At 38.4% G+C, this 15443-nt stretch overlaps 1 protein-coding gene across 1 annotated transcript; it reads left to right on the top strand.

Moving 5' to 3' along the window:
- Positions 1-4510: 4510 nt before the first annotated feature.
- On the top strand, positions 4511-6194 carry LOC105234135 (lithostathine-1). Its single transcript, XM_011216410.3, has 4 exons — positions 4511-4679; positions 5595-5659; positions 5727-5835; positions 5902-6194. Exons 1-4 carry the CDS (start codon positions 4547-4549, stop codon positions 6114-6116), a joined length of 522 nt encoding a protein of 173 aa, XP_011214712.3. The 5' UTR covers positions 4511-4546; the 3' UTR covers positions 6117-6194.
- The last annotated feature ends 9249 nt before the right edge of the window (positions 6195-15443 follow it).

The following is a 15443-nucleotide window of genomic DNA, read 5'->3' as shown; positions in this document are numbered from 1 at the left end:
ATACCTCAATGTGGTAGCTAGCTGGACGGAAAGAAGAAGCTTAGCTTGCAACCTAAATAAAACTGAACTGATTTTATTTACAAGGAAGTATAAACTATAGGATGCACTCTTTCCTTCATTGGGGGGCTTTTGACTTCACCTAGTCAAAAAGGTAAAGTACTATGTTTTTATGGAAACCCAATATTAATTAAGACATTGGTTGCCTTATATGATTGTAAAGGAGCTATTGGGTAGTGGTGGGGTCTCTCATCAAAAGTTATGCTTTGCAAACATTTTCTAAAAGGAATTTCACTGATTTACCGAGGTTCTGGCACTAGCTAAATGGCTGGAATTCGTTCAACGAGCAGATCGATTCAGTGATGCACTACGTCCAACACCAACAATGGATTCTTAATGCATTTCTACATATAACAGCCTTGGACAAAACCGACAGATGCAAAACTGTGAAGCTTGCTATTCGATTTCGGGGAATTGGACACATCAAGTGTCCCAGAGAGGGACATTCTGAAATTCTCTCACACTTCGACTGAATCCCAGATAACTTGGATCACTGCTGCCGAATCTACTGCTTGCAGCAAGAGGTATGTAGGTGGGGCAGATTCGTTGGAAAAGAGCAGCAGTGAGCTTTTTTATAAATGAATTGAGGCTCGAGGGAGAGATTAGAAGGCGAGTCTTCTGTCGGAGCTCTCAATCAATTCTTGTTTTAGACTGTTAGACCACTGTAGTGTCTTTCAAGCAGTAGTGGGCAACGATCAAGTTAGCTGCAGATGTACTTCTCCGAAGTGTGGGTTCTTTTAGGGAGGTACGCATCCACTGCAATAGCAGAGCTGCTAAACAGGCCTTGAGTTTGCTGACTGTGAGTTCAAAGTAATTAAACAAGACTGAACACATCGGAAATTGTGAAGCCTGAGAGCTTGCAAAAAAAGTCCGATGAGTTTACAATTGACATTAGCCGCCTCAATAAAGTTTTGGCGGATTCTAGGCGTTTTGTCGATATGCGGTAGTCTTTTTGATCCCTACTTAGGATCAAACGCTGATCGAAGCCGTCCAAACGGTATTATTCGTGGCCTCACGAGAAATCAACCCTTTTACCTATCCTAAAAATATGGAGCGAAAGCAGAGGAGGCTTTTTTTGATTATGCATTATTCTAATAATTTTCTGTCTTTTAAACATTACTATCTACATTCTCTTCTAATATTTTACATAGTATTGGCAATTAACACAAATTTTCAAAGTGTTCTCATTATAATGGCGGTTACTGTATTATTTTATATAAATATACACAATTACACAAATAAGCGCATGCTGCGTTTTTAAATTATTTTTAAATGAGTAAATGGCTGGCAGTGGACAAAACGAGAAAGTCAATTTGCATTATTAATATTTTTTTATAATATAATTTCATTATGCTCCACATTGTGGGTATGTATTTGTGAGTAAATGTGTAGCAAAACGATTGATTAAATAATTGCTGTTCGCAAACTGAAAGTTTCTTTGAGTGGCGCTAACGGATAAAGCAAAACAAAATGTGATATAAAATATGGAAAAATTATATACATACGAGGTGTAGTCAAAAAGTAAGTTAACCTTAGGCGAGCTATGGATTTACAAAGCGATGAATCACGTCTAGGACAGCCTTCAACTTCAACTGATGATCAACACGTCAACAAAATAAAAGAATAAAGATCTTACTGCCATCTTTGGAATATCGGAGGGAGCAGTAAAAACAATTTTGAAAGATTATTTGGGCTTAAGAAAAGTGAAAACACAATTGGTTCCAATATCACTTAATTTATTCGCGTCGCGTTAATGTCTGTGAAACAATACTTTCCAATTACCAGGATGTCATGAAAAGTATTATTGCTGGCGACGAGTCTGGGATCTATGCTCACGCTCCGGAAACAGACGATCACTCGGTCGCATATCGTGGCAAAGGTGCGCCGAAAAAACCACCTCGAAGCAGGTATAAGTTCTGTTGAGAGTTTTCTTCGAAGCTATTCAAAAAAAGCCTGAATTATGAGCCGACAACTCTTGGTTTTTGCACCACAATAATATACCGACGCATTCTGCATTGATTCTTTGTGAGTTTTCGTCAAATTTTCAACCAATATCGTGCCGCAACCACCGTATTCGCCTGATTGAGCTCCGTGTGACTTCTGGCTATTCAGCAAACTCAAACGACCGATCTGGGGAAAACGTTTTGAGGCAATTGAAGATATTAAATGTGCATCGCTACGTGCATTGAATTCTATTCTGGAAATTGCAAAGAACTGTTTCAAGAATTGAATAAAACCTTAAAAATAGTATTTTGGAGCTAAGTGGGTTTAATTTGAGGGGTGATGACATAGATTTTGAAGAATAAATTAAGAATTCTAAAATTATGAACAAAGTGTTACTATTTCTTGCTCATCGTAGTAAATGATGATGAGTCGATTGGGCCATGTACGTCTGGCTCTGTCCTTTGAATGATTTGCCATAAGTATAAGTATATAAAACTTAAGTGCATTTACTTTTTGAATACACCTCGTAATAAACAATTTCATTGCTGCTGGAACAATTGAAATTGAATTGATTTATAAGAGGAATTGCATTGAAATCTGCAAATAAAATCAGTTAACGACAACCGGAGGAAAAAGTGTCCAGTTATCCATAAATGATTACCTTATTGGGCAATATTTTAATGTGGTTTTACAATTTGTCCGATGCCTGGTCATTGAGGCAAAGCAATTTATTGATAAGTGTTGCGACAAATCTATGCCAAAATATGCAAGAGTCAAGAACTAGATTGCGGAGCACAAAAAGTGATCTCCTTTCAGAAAGACCACTAGAGTAACGCTAAAAAATATCGCGATAATCAGTATAATTAAATGGGGAAACCAATAATATCTGAAAGAGAGATTTTTTCAGGCTCGCTGGAAAAAGATTTCATTCGAATGAGAAGGTCGAGAAAAAAAGAAAGACAAATTTTGAAGACCTTGAAGCTTCACACTATCGAACCGGGGACGGAATTCGGAAGCACTGTGGCAACAAATGTATTACTCTAGATGGAGGCTATATTAAAATAATAAGCCAAATCCCATTCAATAATTTTTTTCATTCAACACCAATAACATGTCAGCCTACAGGGTTTGTCCAGAAAGTAATAGGACTGATTTTCTTCCGCCGCGACTGTCCTTCGGAGCTTGCACACACAGACTGGATTCGGCAGAGGGCGTTCCTAGCCGACGAACGAGCGGCTGGTCAGTAGTCTCTGACCACCTGGAGAATCAGGACAAATATTTTCGCGCGGCGTATTTCTATGAGTGGTACAAGCTGAAAGTGTAGACGGAGACGTTTGATATGATCAAACAGGCTTACCCAGATGTTGCTTTAGCAAGGAGAGGTGTGTTTCGGTGGCACCAGGCCTTTATGGAGGACCGGGAAGAGGTCGCTGATAAAGAACCTGCTGGGGGACATGCGACTTCGACAAACACCGACAATGTGACTCGTGTGCGCAAAGTTTTGAACTCAGACCGTCGACTAAGTATTCGTTTAATTGCGCAGATGTTAAATTTATCAAAATCTGTGGTTCATGACATTGTGACGGAGCACTTGAACATGCGCAAGGTGTGCGTGAAGATCCCAAAAGTGCTCACTGACGACCAGAAATTGCGGCGAGTGGAAGTGTGCCAAGAAAATTTGAACAAGTGGCATCCCAACGCTTCCGCAGCCCAGATGTGGCCCCCTGGACTTTTTTTGTGTCCTTGCCTGAAAAGACTGATAAAAGACAAGGATTTTGAGACGACAATGCCTTCCGACGCTTTCAATGCTTGGAAATCGCTCTGGCAGCGCTACATCGATGCAGAAGGAGCCTATTTTGAATGTTTTTAAGCATTGTAACGATTACAATACTTCTTTTTAAATATATTCAGTCCTATTACAATCCGGACAAACTCTGTATGGTAAAATTCGAAGGCTCTTCTCTTCACGAGCTTACTATGTAGTATCGGAACATTTCGACCAAATTCTTTTCAAAATATGGTAAGATATTTAACATACTAAAATACAATGTTACAAGTTAATATTTTAAGATTCTTTCCAAATTATCACCGTTTTTTAATATATAAGCAATATAATATTACTCATCAAAACTTGTTCTTCTTTATTGGCGTAAACTTATCGAAACTAGATAGTTAATATTCATAGATAGTTATCACTACCAAACTACCTAGTCCCGATAGCGAAAACTCGACATATAAAGATTTTGTTTCAGCCAACTTAGAACTTAAAAATTATGCGCATTAAGCTTCGAAAAATATTAAACCCGCTATTTTGAATAATTTGCAATTTTTGTCTTTGAAGTAAATTTTTTATTGGCTGAAACCCAATATCTATATCTCTATTAAGTTTTGCTATACTTTTGTGGTATTACATGCGATAACGCATATCAGAGGCTTCCTTAAAAAATTGTAAACATGCTTTATCTCTGAAATAGGAATTCTATAAAAACATGAGCCAGTCATTAAAAACGTTAGTTATACATTTAGTTTATTAACAGTTGGCCAAATGAAGCGGTTGTATACCATTAAATTGCCACTTTTTGTAGCGTTCTTCATGGCCTTTTTACTCTTTGAAGAAACGCAAAGTGCTGTGATTGATTTAGAAAATATTTCGAATAAAACAGAAACAGGATATAACGGTATGTATTTTAAACAAAAATTTTCTGAATATTTTGAATTTCATTGTGCCACAAACCTTCAAGTCGAATTAAGAATACTTAATAAGGAAAGAGCAACTTTTATGAAGATTTTTATTTCATTGATCATTCAGCTGTATGCTATAGTGATGTGATCTGAACCATATACGCTATTTTGGACAACTGCGACATCGTGAAAATATTTTCTCACAAAAAGATATCCATACATTTTTGATCGGTAAGTTTGCGTGACGCCGTGACTCGCAGAGCTGTACCGTTTTGCTTTCACCAGACTGGATAAGGAAGCGAAACAAATGAGAGTATTCGACGCAGTAACCGCCGGGGGAAGCGGAGGAAGATGAAGACATTTACTTTGTTAGAAAGACCAGGTGGAGAAGGACCTTCGCTGGGAATCAAACAGCGAAAAGGAAAGACGTATGGCGAAGAAGAAATTTGTGTGACAGATACTAGAGATTTTAACGCTCAATAATAAGGTTTATTCTATAGTGTTCCGATAAAAATTCCAATATATTTTGTGAATTTCTCGTTAATTTACATTTACTTCGACCTGTTTCTATCTGCTTTAGACCAGTAATAGCCGAAACTATGTAAGGCTCAGATTTTCTGTATTGAACCTGGTTGGCTTCATAATAGATCAGAATTATCATATGTTGAGTAACATCGTCTCTACAGAGTTTCTCTTACTAAGAAGGTTTGCTTGGTCCTAGAATTTAGTTCTTCTCACATTGGTATATTGCTGAAGCTACCATACTTTCCAGTGGGTCTTAACTTAACCAATTTATGCATCCAAGCGTTTTTGGTAGCCAGGTCTTAAGTAATTTTTCAAGGAAATATTTCCTTTCATTAAAATCTTCACACTCTATAGTTGTACTAAATCAGCTTTCATCCAACTTCCAGATTCCAAAGCAGAAAACCGAGCAGTGGCTGCAACGGATGAGGATTTTTATGTGAGCGAAGATGCAGTAAGTAGAAATAAATTAATTTAATTAACGTTACATTAATTTATAATAATATTTGTTCATTCTTTAGATAAGCTGGTTCGCAGCCGAATACTTCTGCAGAAAGAATGGCTGGTATTTGGTTTCAATCCGAAACTTAGAAGAAGCAGTACAGTTAAATGGATTTCTAAACTTTAACAGTAAGAACAGTACTTTTCTAATTGTATCAACAATAACAAATCATTGAAATTTGTGTAATTTTCTAGCATTAACCGTTGAACGTTACTGGACGTCTGGTAATAGACTAGCTGATGAAAAGTCATGGTATTGGGGTCTTAATTATGAGGCTATGGGATATACAAATTGGGCTGCCAATGAGCCGGAAACTACTAAAGCGCAATATTGTATGAGACTTACTGCTATGCAGTGGTACAGCTTTGATTGTGATCAATCATCAAGATACATTTGTAGAAAACGTTGAAAAGTCAGTCCATATCGACTAGAAGTAATAAATATTGGGAAAAAATATATATTTTGGCAGACTTTCGAAAAACAGTAACTTCTTGCGCAATTTTACATATAATTTACATGCATAGATACCAAGTGTTTCTTGGTCCTTCTCACCTTGGTCTTTCCAACGGCTCATCGGTTCATCGACTGAGGTATTCACCGTTGCCATTGCGTTGCCAAATCTTCCGCAGAATCTTTCACTCGAAAACTCGTAATGTCGAGTCATCAGATGTTGTCTTCGTCGGGATGATCAGTGACTTGTAGGGTTTTATCTTTGTTCGTCGAGAGAGGACTTTGCTCCTTAATTACCTACTTAGTCCGAAGTAGCACCTGTTAGCAAGAATTATTCTGCGTTGAAGTTCGAAGCTAACGTTGCTGTTGGTGTTAATGAAGGTTCCAAGATCGATGAAATTATCTACGACTACATTGGAGCCAAGTCGCGAGTGCGACGACTGTTTGTTTGATGACACGAGATATTTCGTATTGCCCTCGTACAATTTTAGACCCATTTTCTTCGCTTCCTTATCCAGTGTGGAGAAAGCAGGAGGCCAATGATATCAATATTTTCGGCAGCTGTACACTCTTATAGAATTTATTTGGTATTGCAGCTCGTACGAGGGCTGCTATATATATTTCTGGCCTAATAATGAAAATAGGAATATTTATCAACGAAAATGGTTTTATTGTTTTTCAAAATATTCTCCATCAAGATTTATACACTTTTGCATGTGCTCAAACCAATTTTCGACGCACTTTTTCCACTCCGATTGAGACACCTCCAAAACATGGTTTTTGAATGCTTCAACAGCATCTTCTGGCGACGAAAATCGTTGACCACGCATTATTTTCTTGATGTGTGGGAATAAAAAGAAGTCATTGGGTGCCAAGTCAGGGCTGTACGGCGGATGATCCATCAATTCGACGTTTTGGCCGGTCAAAAAGGCGCTGGTTTGAGCCGATGTGTGAGAGCTCGCATTGTCATGGTGCACAATGATTCGTCTTCTCTTGTTCGTTTTTCGAATTTCTCCGAAGACTTCAGGCAAACAAATGGTGGTGTACCACTCAGAATTGACCATCCTACGTTGCTCAAGCGGAACAGTCGCCACATGACCAGTTTTGCCGAAGAAACAGGCGACCATTTGCTTCGAAGTGCTTCTTCCACGAACAACTTTCGTTGGATTTGGCTCGTCTTGGAAGACCCACACGGTCGATTGCTGTTTTGTTTCGGGCTCATACGCATAGATCCATGATTCGTCACCTGTGACGATCTTATAAACGTCTTTTGAAGCACCGCGATCGTATTTTTTCAGCATTTCTTTACACCAATCCACACGAGCCTTTTTTTGAGCGATTGTCAAATTGTGCGGGATCCAACGAGAACAAACCTTTTTTACGGCCAGGTGTTCATGCAATATCGAATGTATGCTGGTGGGAGAAATGCATAGGCATGCCTCTATCTGAAGGTATGTTACATGACGGTCTTGCATTATCAGTTCACGTACGGCATCGATGTTTTCTGGCACAACGGCTGTTTTTGGACGACCTTCACGGAATTCGTCTTTGAGGAATTCGACCACGATTGAATTTGTTGTACCAGTTTTTCACAGTGCTATAGGATGGTGCTTCATAGCCATACAAAGATTTTAGTTCATCGATGCACTCTTGTCGTGATAATCCACGTCGAAAGTTGTGAAAAATGATCGCACGAAAATGTTCACGAGTTAATTCCATTTTTTGGCCGAGATGCATTTTTTAATTCCCACAACAGTTAACAACACTTAGTGTTGCCTAGGCCAGAAATATATATAGCAGCCCTCGTATTAGTGATATAATATCGGTATCGAACGGCTGAGGCCCTTCCCGCTCCGGATGGCAAGAAAAGAGAAACGGCTAATATGGCTTAAATGGGACTTATTATCTGTCGTTCCTCTTTCATTAAAAAAAACTCCTGTCTTATGTTTGAGTAAAATTTCCATCAAATCCCAAGCAAAAACGTACCTTTTAAGTTCGCAGTTTTATTAAATTCAAATATTGGCATGATCTTCTACATAAAAACCCACTCTCCATGGGAGTGTGTGCACAAAAAATATGGAACTATCAAATACAATTTCAACTACCTAGAACAAGCAATAGAGGAAGGAAAAAGCACGGACTGAACAACAGTTACCTAAAACGATTGCACTCAATAAATCTATTGTATTGACGGATGGCTGAGCTGAATGGAAAAAAATTAAAAAAAAAATCTGCCAAACGCTTTTAAAAAACATATCAATGCAGATATTCGCAATCACACTGCCAATTGTTGCCGCGAAAAGCTATGTCAGAGCTTCCTGCGAAACCACCAGCCTCCAACGCTGTACAACCATTGTGTTTGGCAAACGACAATTGAGTATTTCGCGACGCTTCGCTTAGCCGCCAATAAAAATGTAACCTTAAGGTATATAAACAGCAATAGAACATCCAAACGCAACAAAGCGAAAAGGTAAAGCAACAAAGGACCGGAACAACGGAGCAGCAATGGTACATCGCAAGTTTGTAACCATACACATCAATGGCGCAAGTGCCAGGGTACAAGAGGGTGGGGGGAGAGTGGTATGTAAATGCGAAGGCCCTCTGACCGCGCGAACTACAATCAGCCATTGGTCCCGTTGCTGTTGCTGCGGCTGCCAAAGGCAGATAAAGGAAAAAATGCAGAAAGTGGAAAAGTATGCACCCTTCAAAATGGCCAAAACAATACACTGACTAGGCAGTCATACTGGTCAATCTTTACCGGCGAGCAAATGGATGTTGCGCTATTTCCTGGCATGTGTTTTACCGTTTGCGATATGCGCAGTGCTAAGTGGTTATACCCATTATAACAATCTATTGGGCAAAGGGTTCTAAACATTATTTTTCGAAGGTGTTAATCGAACATCAGGATTAATGAAAATTTGACTTCGCCATTATTATATGCCGTTCTAATAATACATAAGGTTAGTGCTACATTAAATATGCATGAGTCCGGTGCTATATGAAGTGAGATTAACTAAGTCTTTATTCAAAAATTCATTGGACTTAGTCTAAGACGAGACTGAGACTTTCATTTTATTATACCACTGTTTCAATTTTTGGCTCCCCGTGGCTCACAAGATTTTAGTTGAATCTGAGAAATATAAATTAGGATTTCCTGGGAGTGAATCTCTGAGCAGTCTGTTGAGAGTGGGCCTAACGTAAGTGCTGATGTGGTTAATGAAAAATTCCTACGAGTATCTTCCTTACTGCTCTATATGTATTATTCTTCTATAAAGCATGATTATATTATTTAGCCTTCTTGGTATGACCTTCGCCGTGGATGCAGGACTAAGCGAAAAAAACTAAGTGTTTCTAATTAAGAAGGGTCTGACCAAATTTCTTGAGTATAAGGGTCTTGCAAGACAGACCGAACAAAGATTAAGTTGTGCTTGTTTTTGAGATAGTAAATGTAGCTTTTATCGGAGCTTTATTCTAGGCAGATATCGGAATTTATAATTAGTGGGCAACAGAATAAAATTTCAAGACCTTCAAGTGGCTTTACAAACGGTTAGAAGTTGCAGCACAAAGCGAGAGCGCTAGCATAGTCGTAAGCTGAAAATAGTCTAGGTTAGGTTAGGTTAAATGGCTGTTCAAATATTGCATGTGGACTACTATATGAGTCCTTTGTGAGGACATAGAACAGAAGAACTCCTTAAGACTAAACAACTGCTAATCTTATAGACTAATTGAAGGAAGCGACTCGTCATTAAAGGGGCAGAAACGCACTTGGTACATTGTGATAATAATATACTCGCTGTATAAGTTTATGGTAGATTCGAAGCAACAGTGAAGTTTTACTATGAAGAATAGGTAAAAGAAGTCTCCTCAGCGTTAAAACTAAGCTCGACATTCATGTGGCTTTCATCACAGCTTTTGTCTTTGAGAAAATATAAAAGGATTCATTGAAGAATACAGCAACAGAACAGACTTCAGATTGTATGCTATAGGTAGATAAGTGAGAGTGTATCCCTTTCGGCGTGGCCGTTACAGCTTTCAAATATTGCTGTCTAGTTTCAATATTGAGTTCAAACCATTTGGTGCCGTCAATGAAACTACCTATCTCCGTTATGCTTTTGTAAATACATAGAGGTTTGGTACTTGATGGTTTCTGAGTTAAGCTGAGCACTCGAGGAGAAAGTCTAAAACCGTTTCATTGCTTCCTTCGAGTTCGCAGCTGTGGCAAATATTGTTGGAAGGCATTCCCATTTTTAACCCTTGTTCATCTGTGTATATGGTATCTGCCCATTTCATTGTGAACACGTCGGTATAGATTGAGGTAGTAATCTCCTCTCCTACTAAACCTCTTCTCTATTTATGTAGAAAGGATATTCTCAACTGGAAGTCTCTACTGATGCAGGAGTATATAAAATGGTTACATTATATTCTCCTTTTGTACTGGTAATCAGACCATTGGCCATATTTGGTTTTGAGCCCAAGTTCCTGCTGAATATACTCTTACACGTGTAATAGGGTATATACGCTTTTATTCTACCTTTCTTTTTTCAGCTCAGTTTAGTATTGATATCGACGCCTATAGATTTTGCCGTTTGGGACAGAGAAATTGTGGTACCATCGAGTGAGAGAAGATGAAATTGAGTGTCAGTTTCGTCTTACAAGGGTTAAACCTAGCTCGTTATTTGAAGTCCATAAGTGCAATCTTCGGTGTATAGTAAATTTTTATAAAACAAAGTTCTCATGGAGGATGGAGTCATGTGTAGAAGTTCACGCAAGTAAGGAAAGTTCTCTCAGCGCCATTCACTTGGGAGTGGCCAGAAATGATTCTTTTACATATGACTCAAGCAGTTCACGACTTCCGGCCTTAAACCAAATATCTTCTGCGTAGCCAAATAACAGCCGTTTGAAGGCGAGCTAAAATGAGAAAGCGAAACATCTCTCGCCAGGATTGTGCGCTGAGTTTGGGACCCGCCACGTAAAAACGACCCCAATGAAAAGGAAAAAAAGCGTTGCTCTGTAGTAAACTCGGCTATAACCACGAAAAAAACGCCCACAATGAGAAGAAGAAGAAAAAAGTTCTGATCGTAACACACAGATATATAATGGCACTTATATCCAGGTACCCCTCGACACAACACTCTTGTCAATCAATCTATAACCCATACATCAAAGTGTTTAGAAGCTGTTCACACGCTTACGCGCTGATTGAAAACAATATTTTTGCCACTTTTCGGCACTTAGCAACATCTCATCGCGTATCGCATCGCATAACGGGTCACAGCAGCCATTACCAGAGCGGACGTCAGTGGGTGATGATAGTCTCTGAAGGGTAAATATCGCATATGACCCACATTCACGGCACACACATACACACAAATCTGCTTACTGTGCACCTTAAACGCCGCTACTATTGCGATACGGACGCTCGCATTTGCTGCTGATAAGCTTTTTATGCTACAAATAAATCACTAAAATATTTATTGGCGACCCAAAGCGCGCCGGCTTTTGCGCGTGATATTCATGAAATTGCGCGCAAAAGCATATAAAATCCTTCACAACTACTACAACAACAACAACAGCAAACAACACTTTGCAATGGTTATAAAGGGTGATTTTTTAAGAGCTTGATAACTTTTTTTAAAAAAAAAACGCATAAAATTTGCAAAATCTCATCGGTTCTTTATTTGAAACGTTAGATTGGTTCATGACATTTACTTTTTGAAGATAATTTCATTTAAATGTTGACCGCGGCTGCGTCTTAGGTGGTCCATTCGGAAAGTCCAATTTTGGGCAACTTTTTCGAGCATTTCGGCCGGAATAGCCCGAATTTCTTCGGAAATGTTGTCTTCCAAAGCTGGAATAGTTGCTGGCTTATTTCTGTAGACTTTAGACTTGACGTAGCCCCACAAAAAATAGTCTAAAGGCGTTAAATCGCATGATCTTGGTGGCCAACTTACGGGTCCATTTCTTGAGATGAATTGTTGTCCGAAGTTTTCCCTCAAAATGGCCATAGAATCGCGAGCTGTGTGGCATGTAGCGCCATCTTGTTGAAACCACATGTCAACCAAGTTCAGTTCTTCCATTTTTGGCAACAAAAAGTTTGTTAGCATCGAACGATAGCGATCGCCATTCACCGTAACGTTGCGTCCAACAGCATCTTTGAAAAAATACGGTCCAATGATTCCACCAGCGTACAAACCACACCAAACAGTGCATTTTTTCGGGATGCATGGGCAGTTCTTGAACGGCTTCTGGTTGCTCTTCACCCCAAATGCGGCAATTTTGCTTATTTACGTAGCCATTCAACCAGAAATGAGCCTCATCGCTGAACAAAATTTGTCGATAAAAAATTTTCGAACCGAACACTGATTTTGGTAATAAAATTCAATGATTTGCAAGCGTTGCTCGTTAGTAAGTCTATTCATGATGAAATGTCAAAGCATACTGAGCATCTTTCTCTTTGACACCATGTCTGAAATCCCACGTGATCTGTCAAATACTAATGCATGAAAATCCTAACCTCAAAAAAATCACCCGTTAGAAAATTCACAATACAAAGCGCATTTGGATGGCTGTGTGTGTGGGTGTAGGGATGCATGCATGGAGTAGTTATTACCCTATTCACCTTTTATAACCAACATATTACAAGTATCTACACTGGCAGCAGACGATTGGTAAATACGAATTTGCAAATATTCCCATAAATATATTTGTGTGTGTGTGTGTGTGCTCAAAAGTATTTTACGGTGCGTGTGTATGTGTTCAAATAAATATGTAGCTTCTTTGCAACATTTTTTATTGCTATTGAGCTATAAATTTTTATCTCGATAAATTTGTCAATCGCACTGTCAGTGCTACATCGGGGACGCAATCCATAGCAAAAAAAAAAAACATATAGAAATATAGGTATACATTAATATTGGGATGGTCCTCATACCTCGAAATGCTCTTATTTTGATTATTTTGTGGCCTGATCTTTTTTTATTAATTAACTCACAGGGAGGCTCTTTTGTTGCTATTACCATTTAATAAATTTTTCATTTGCGGCATTTGCCGATACGAAGTCCAAATATTTTCATTTCCACAAGAGTCTCATAGAATGAATATATGTATATACGATCACTAATAAGTTTGAGGTACATACGTAGGTTGCCTTTTATATTTCGGGATTCAACAACCCTAATGTTTCACTGTGGCAACTAACTACTTCATCGTAAAGTCTGACATTTTTAGAGGTATATACTCAGTACTCAGAACGTTTGTCATACGAACACTATATGTGTTGTTTATAGTGACTTAAAATATTCATTTCGGCCAAAAAATGTAATCAAATCACAGACTTTTCGTAGTGATTATTTTTACAACTTTCGTATTAAATCAACAACAGTCCACCGTTGAACTTAATTAAATTGGGTAATTAAGCTCCATCCTGGACCAGCGTTTATCTATGTTATAAAAATTCAATCGAGGCCGTAGCTCACTTTGAGACGAATTTCGTAAAGGTGGTTAAAAATCAGTCGTTGTTTAGGAAAATATTGATGCCGTGCGCAAGCTGATATTGCTATGAACTATCATGAGATTGAAACAACTATATGCATTGGTGGGATCAGAATACATTCACTATTGTGTGAACATTTGACTGTATAAAAAATTGGTTCACGTTGGATTCCACACAATTTGTCCATCGCTCAAAAAATGCTTTTGTTGATTGTTCGAAAAAAAATGTTAGAAAACAATAGTGGTGCTTCGAAACATATCTATGAGATCGGTTCAGGTGATCAATTGTGGCTCTACGCGTATGAGGTTAAAAGTAAAAACAGTTGACTGTATAGTTGTTTCCATATCAACAAATGTTGTTCGCGCACGAAACAAATGGTTGCCCTGTTTTTGGAAAAACTGGACATGTGGAATTTATACTCCTACAACAAGCAGAACAGCAAATTTTGAGTGGTTTACAACCACTTGTTTGTCAGTTGTCTTCCCAGAAATCAGAAAAACCAACCACCAAAGACAGATCACTCTTCAGCACGACAATTCGAGTTCTCACATATCGACTGAAACAATTCACTTTTTGAGCACTCAAAACGTCGATTTCAATTTTTCAAACGCATGCAAAAGCCTATAAATTTTAATAAAAAATATTTTGAAAAATAGTAAAGTAATTTTGTTGATTAAAAATTGTTTTCGTTCTCTAATTCCAGGGAAAATAGAGGAAGAGAAAGGCCTCCACTCCGTTGGAAAGACCAGGTGGAAAAGGACCTGTCTTCACCTGGAATATCCAATTGGCGCCAAGAATCGAAAAGAAAAAATGACTGGTGCGATGTTGTAAACTCGGCTATAACCGCGCAAGTGGGTTCTACTCCCATAAAGAAGAAGATTCTCGAAAGATAAAAGGCAACCTAAGTAAGTGACGACACTGAAAGGCTAGATTAAATAGCATTGATAGTGAGGTCTCGATCATAGGTGCTCACGCCATGACTCGCTTTGCTTCGCTGGGCTTCAAAAAAAATCTTTTACAACAAATAGACCATTTTTGAGAACAACTCGCTCAAAACTTTCCCGTTAATTTTGAGCGAGTTATTATTGCTTTGTAGCTAGTTCAGTAGAAATATGGTTTCAGTCGAAGTTTTCTTTGTCATTCTGAGAAGCTTGTTGTTGTAATTTGTATTGATGTTGTTGCTATGTGGCACTTTTTTGGTAACAGCTGGACCCGTTTAAATTGGATTAGAGGTTTTTTCAAAGACAGCGGTTTCGTCATGGAACAAAAAATTAAAGAGTTTGACAGGGCAGACAATTTCTCGAATATCTTCTTTTGAATAGCCTATACTTTATCAAATTTTAGTATTAACTAACTACTCATTTACACGCTAAAGACTTTTAAAAATCTATGCTGGACTTTCGGTAAATTTTGGGCGGTCTATAAAAGACTGAACTCAGAGGGTAAATTATGTTATTTCTTGGGTTATCATGGAATTTATTGTTCTAATGAGGCAAGTATCAACAACTATATCCCCGGCAAATAGCACTACAACCGCGTGCTTGAGATGTGAAGACAAGAAAAAACGTTAACTTCGGCAGTATCAAAGCTCCAATACCTTTCACGGGCACATTTCTTATAGTTATAGCGGACTATATAGTAGTCCGCGAGCAATTTGTTCGGAAATTGTGTCATTGTGTTGGGCTTTCCTGAAGATATCTTGTAAAGTGAAAAAGTTTTCCGTACATATATTCTATAGTAGGCCAAAATCAGTGATTCCGGCCAGTGAGCAGACTTTTGGGTAGAAAAAGGCGT

The sequence above is a fragment of the Bactrocera dorsalis genome, chromosome 1 (assembly GCF_023373825.1).
Source record: "Bactrocera dorsalis isolate Fly_Bdor chromosome 1, ASM2337382v1, whole genome shotgun sequence".
NCBI lineage: Eukaryota > Metazoa > Arthropoda > Insecta > Diptera > Tephritidae > Bactrocera > Bactrocera dorsalis.
This window is presented reverse-complemented; position numbering and strand designations above follow the sequence as displayed.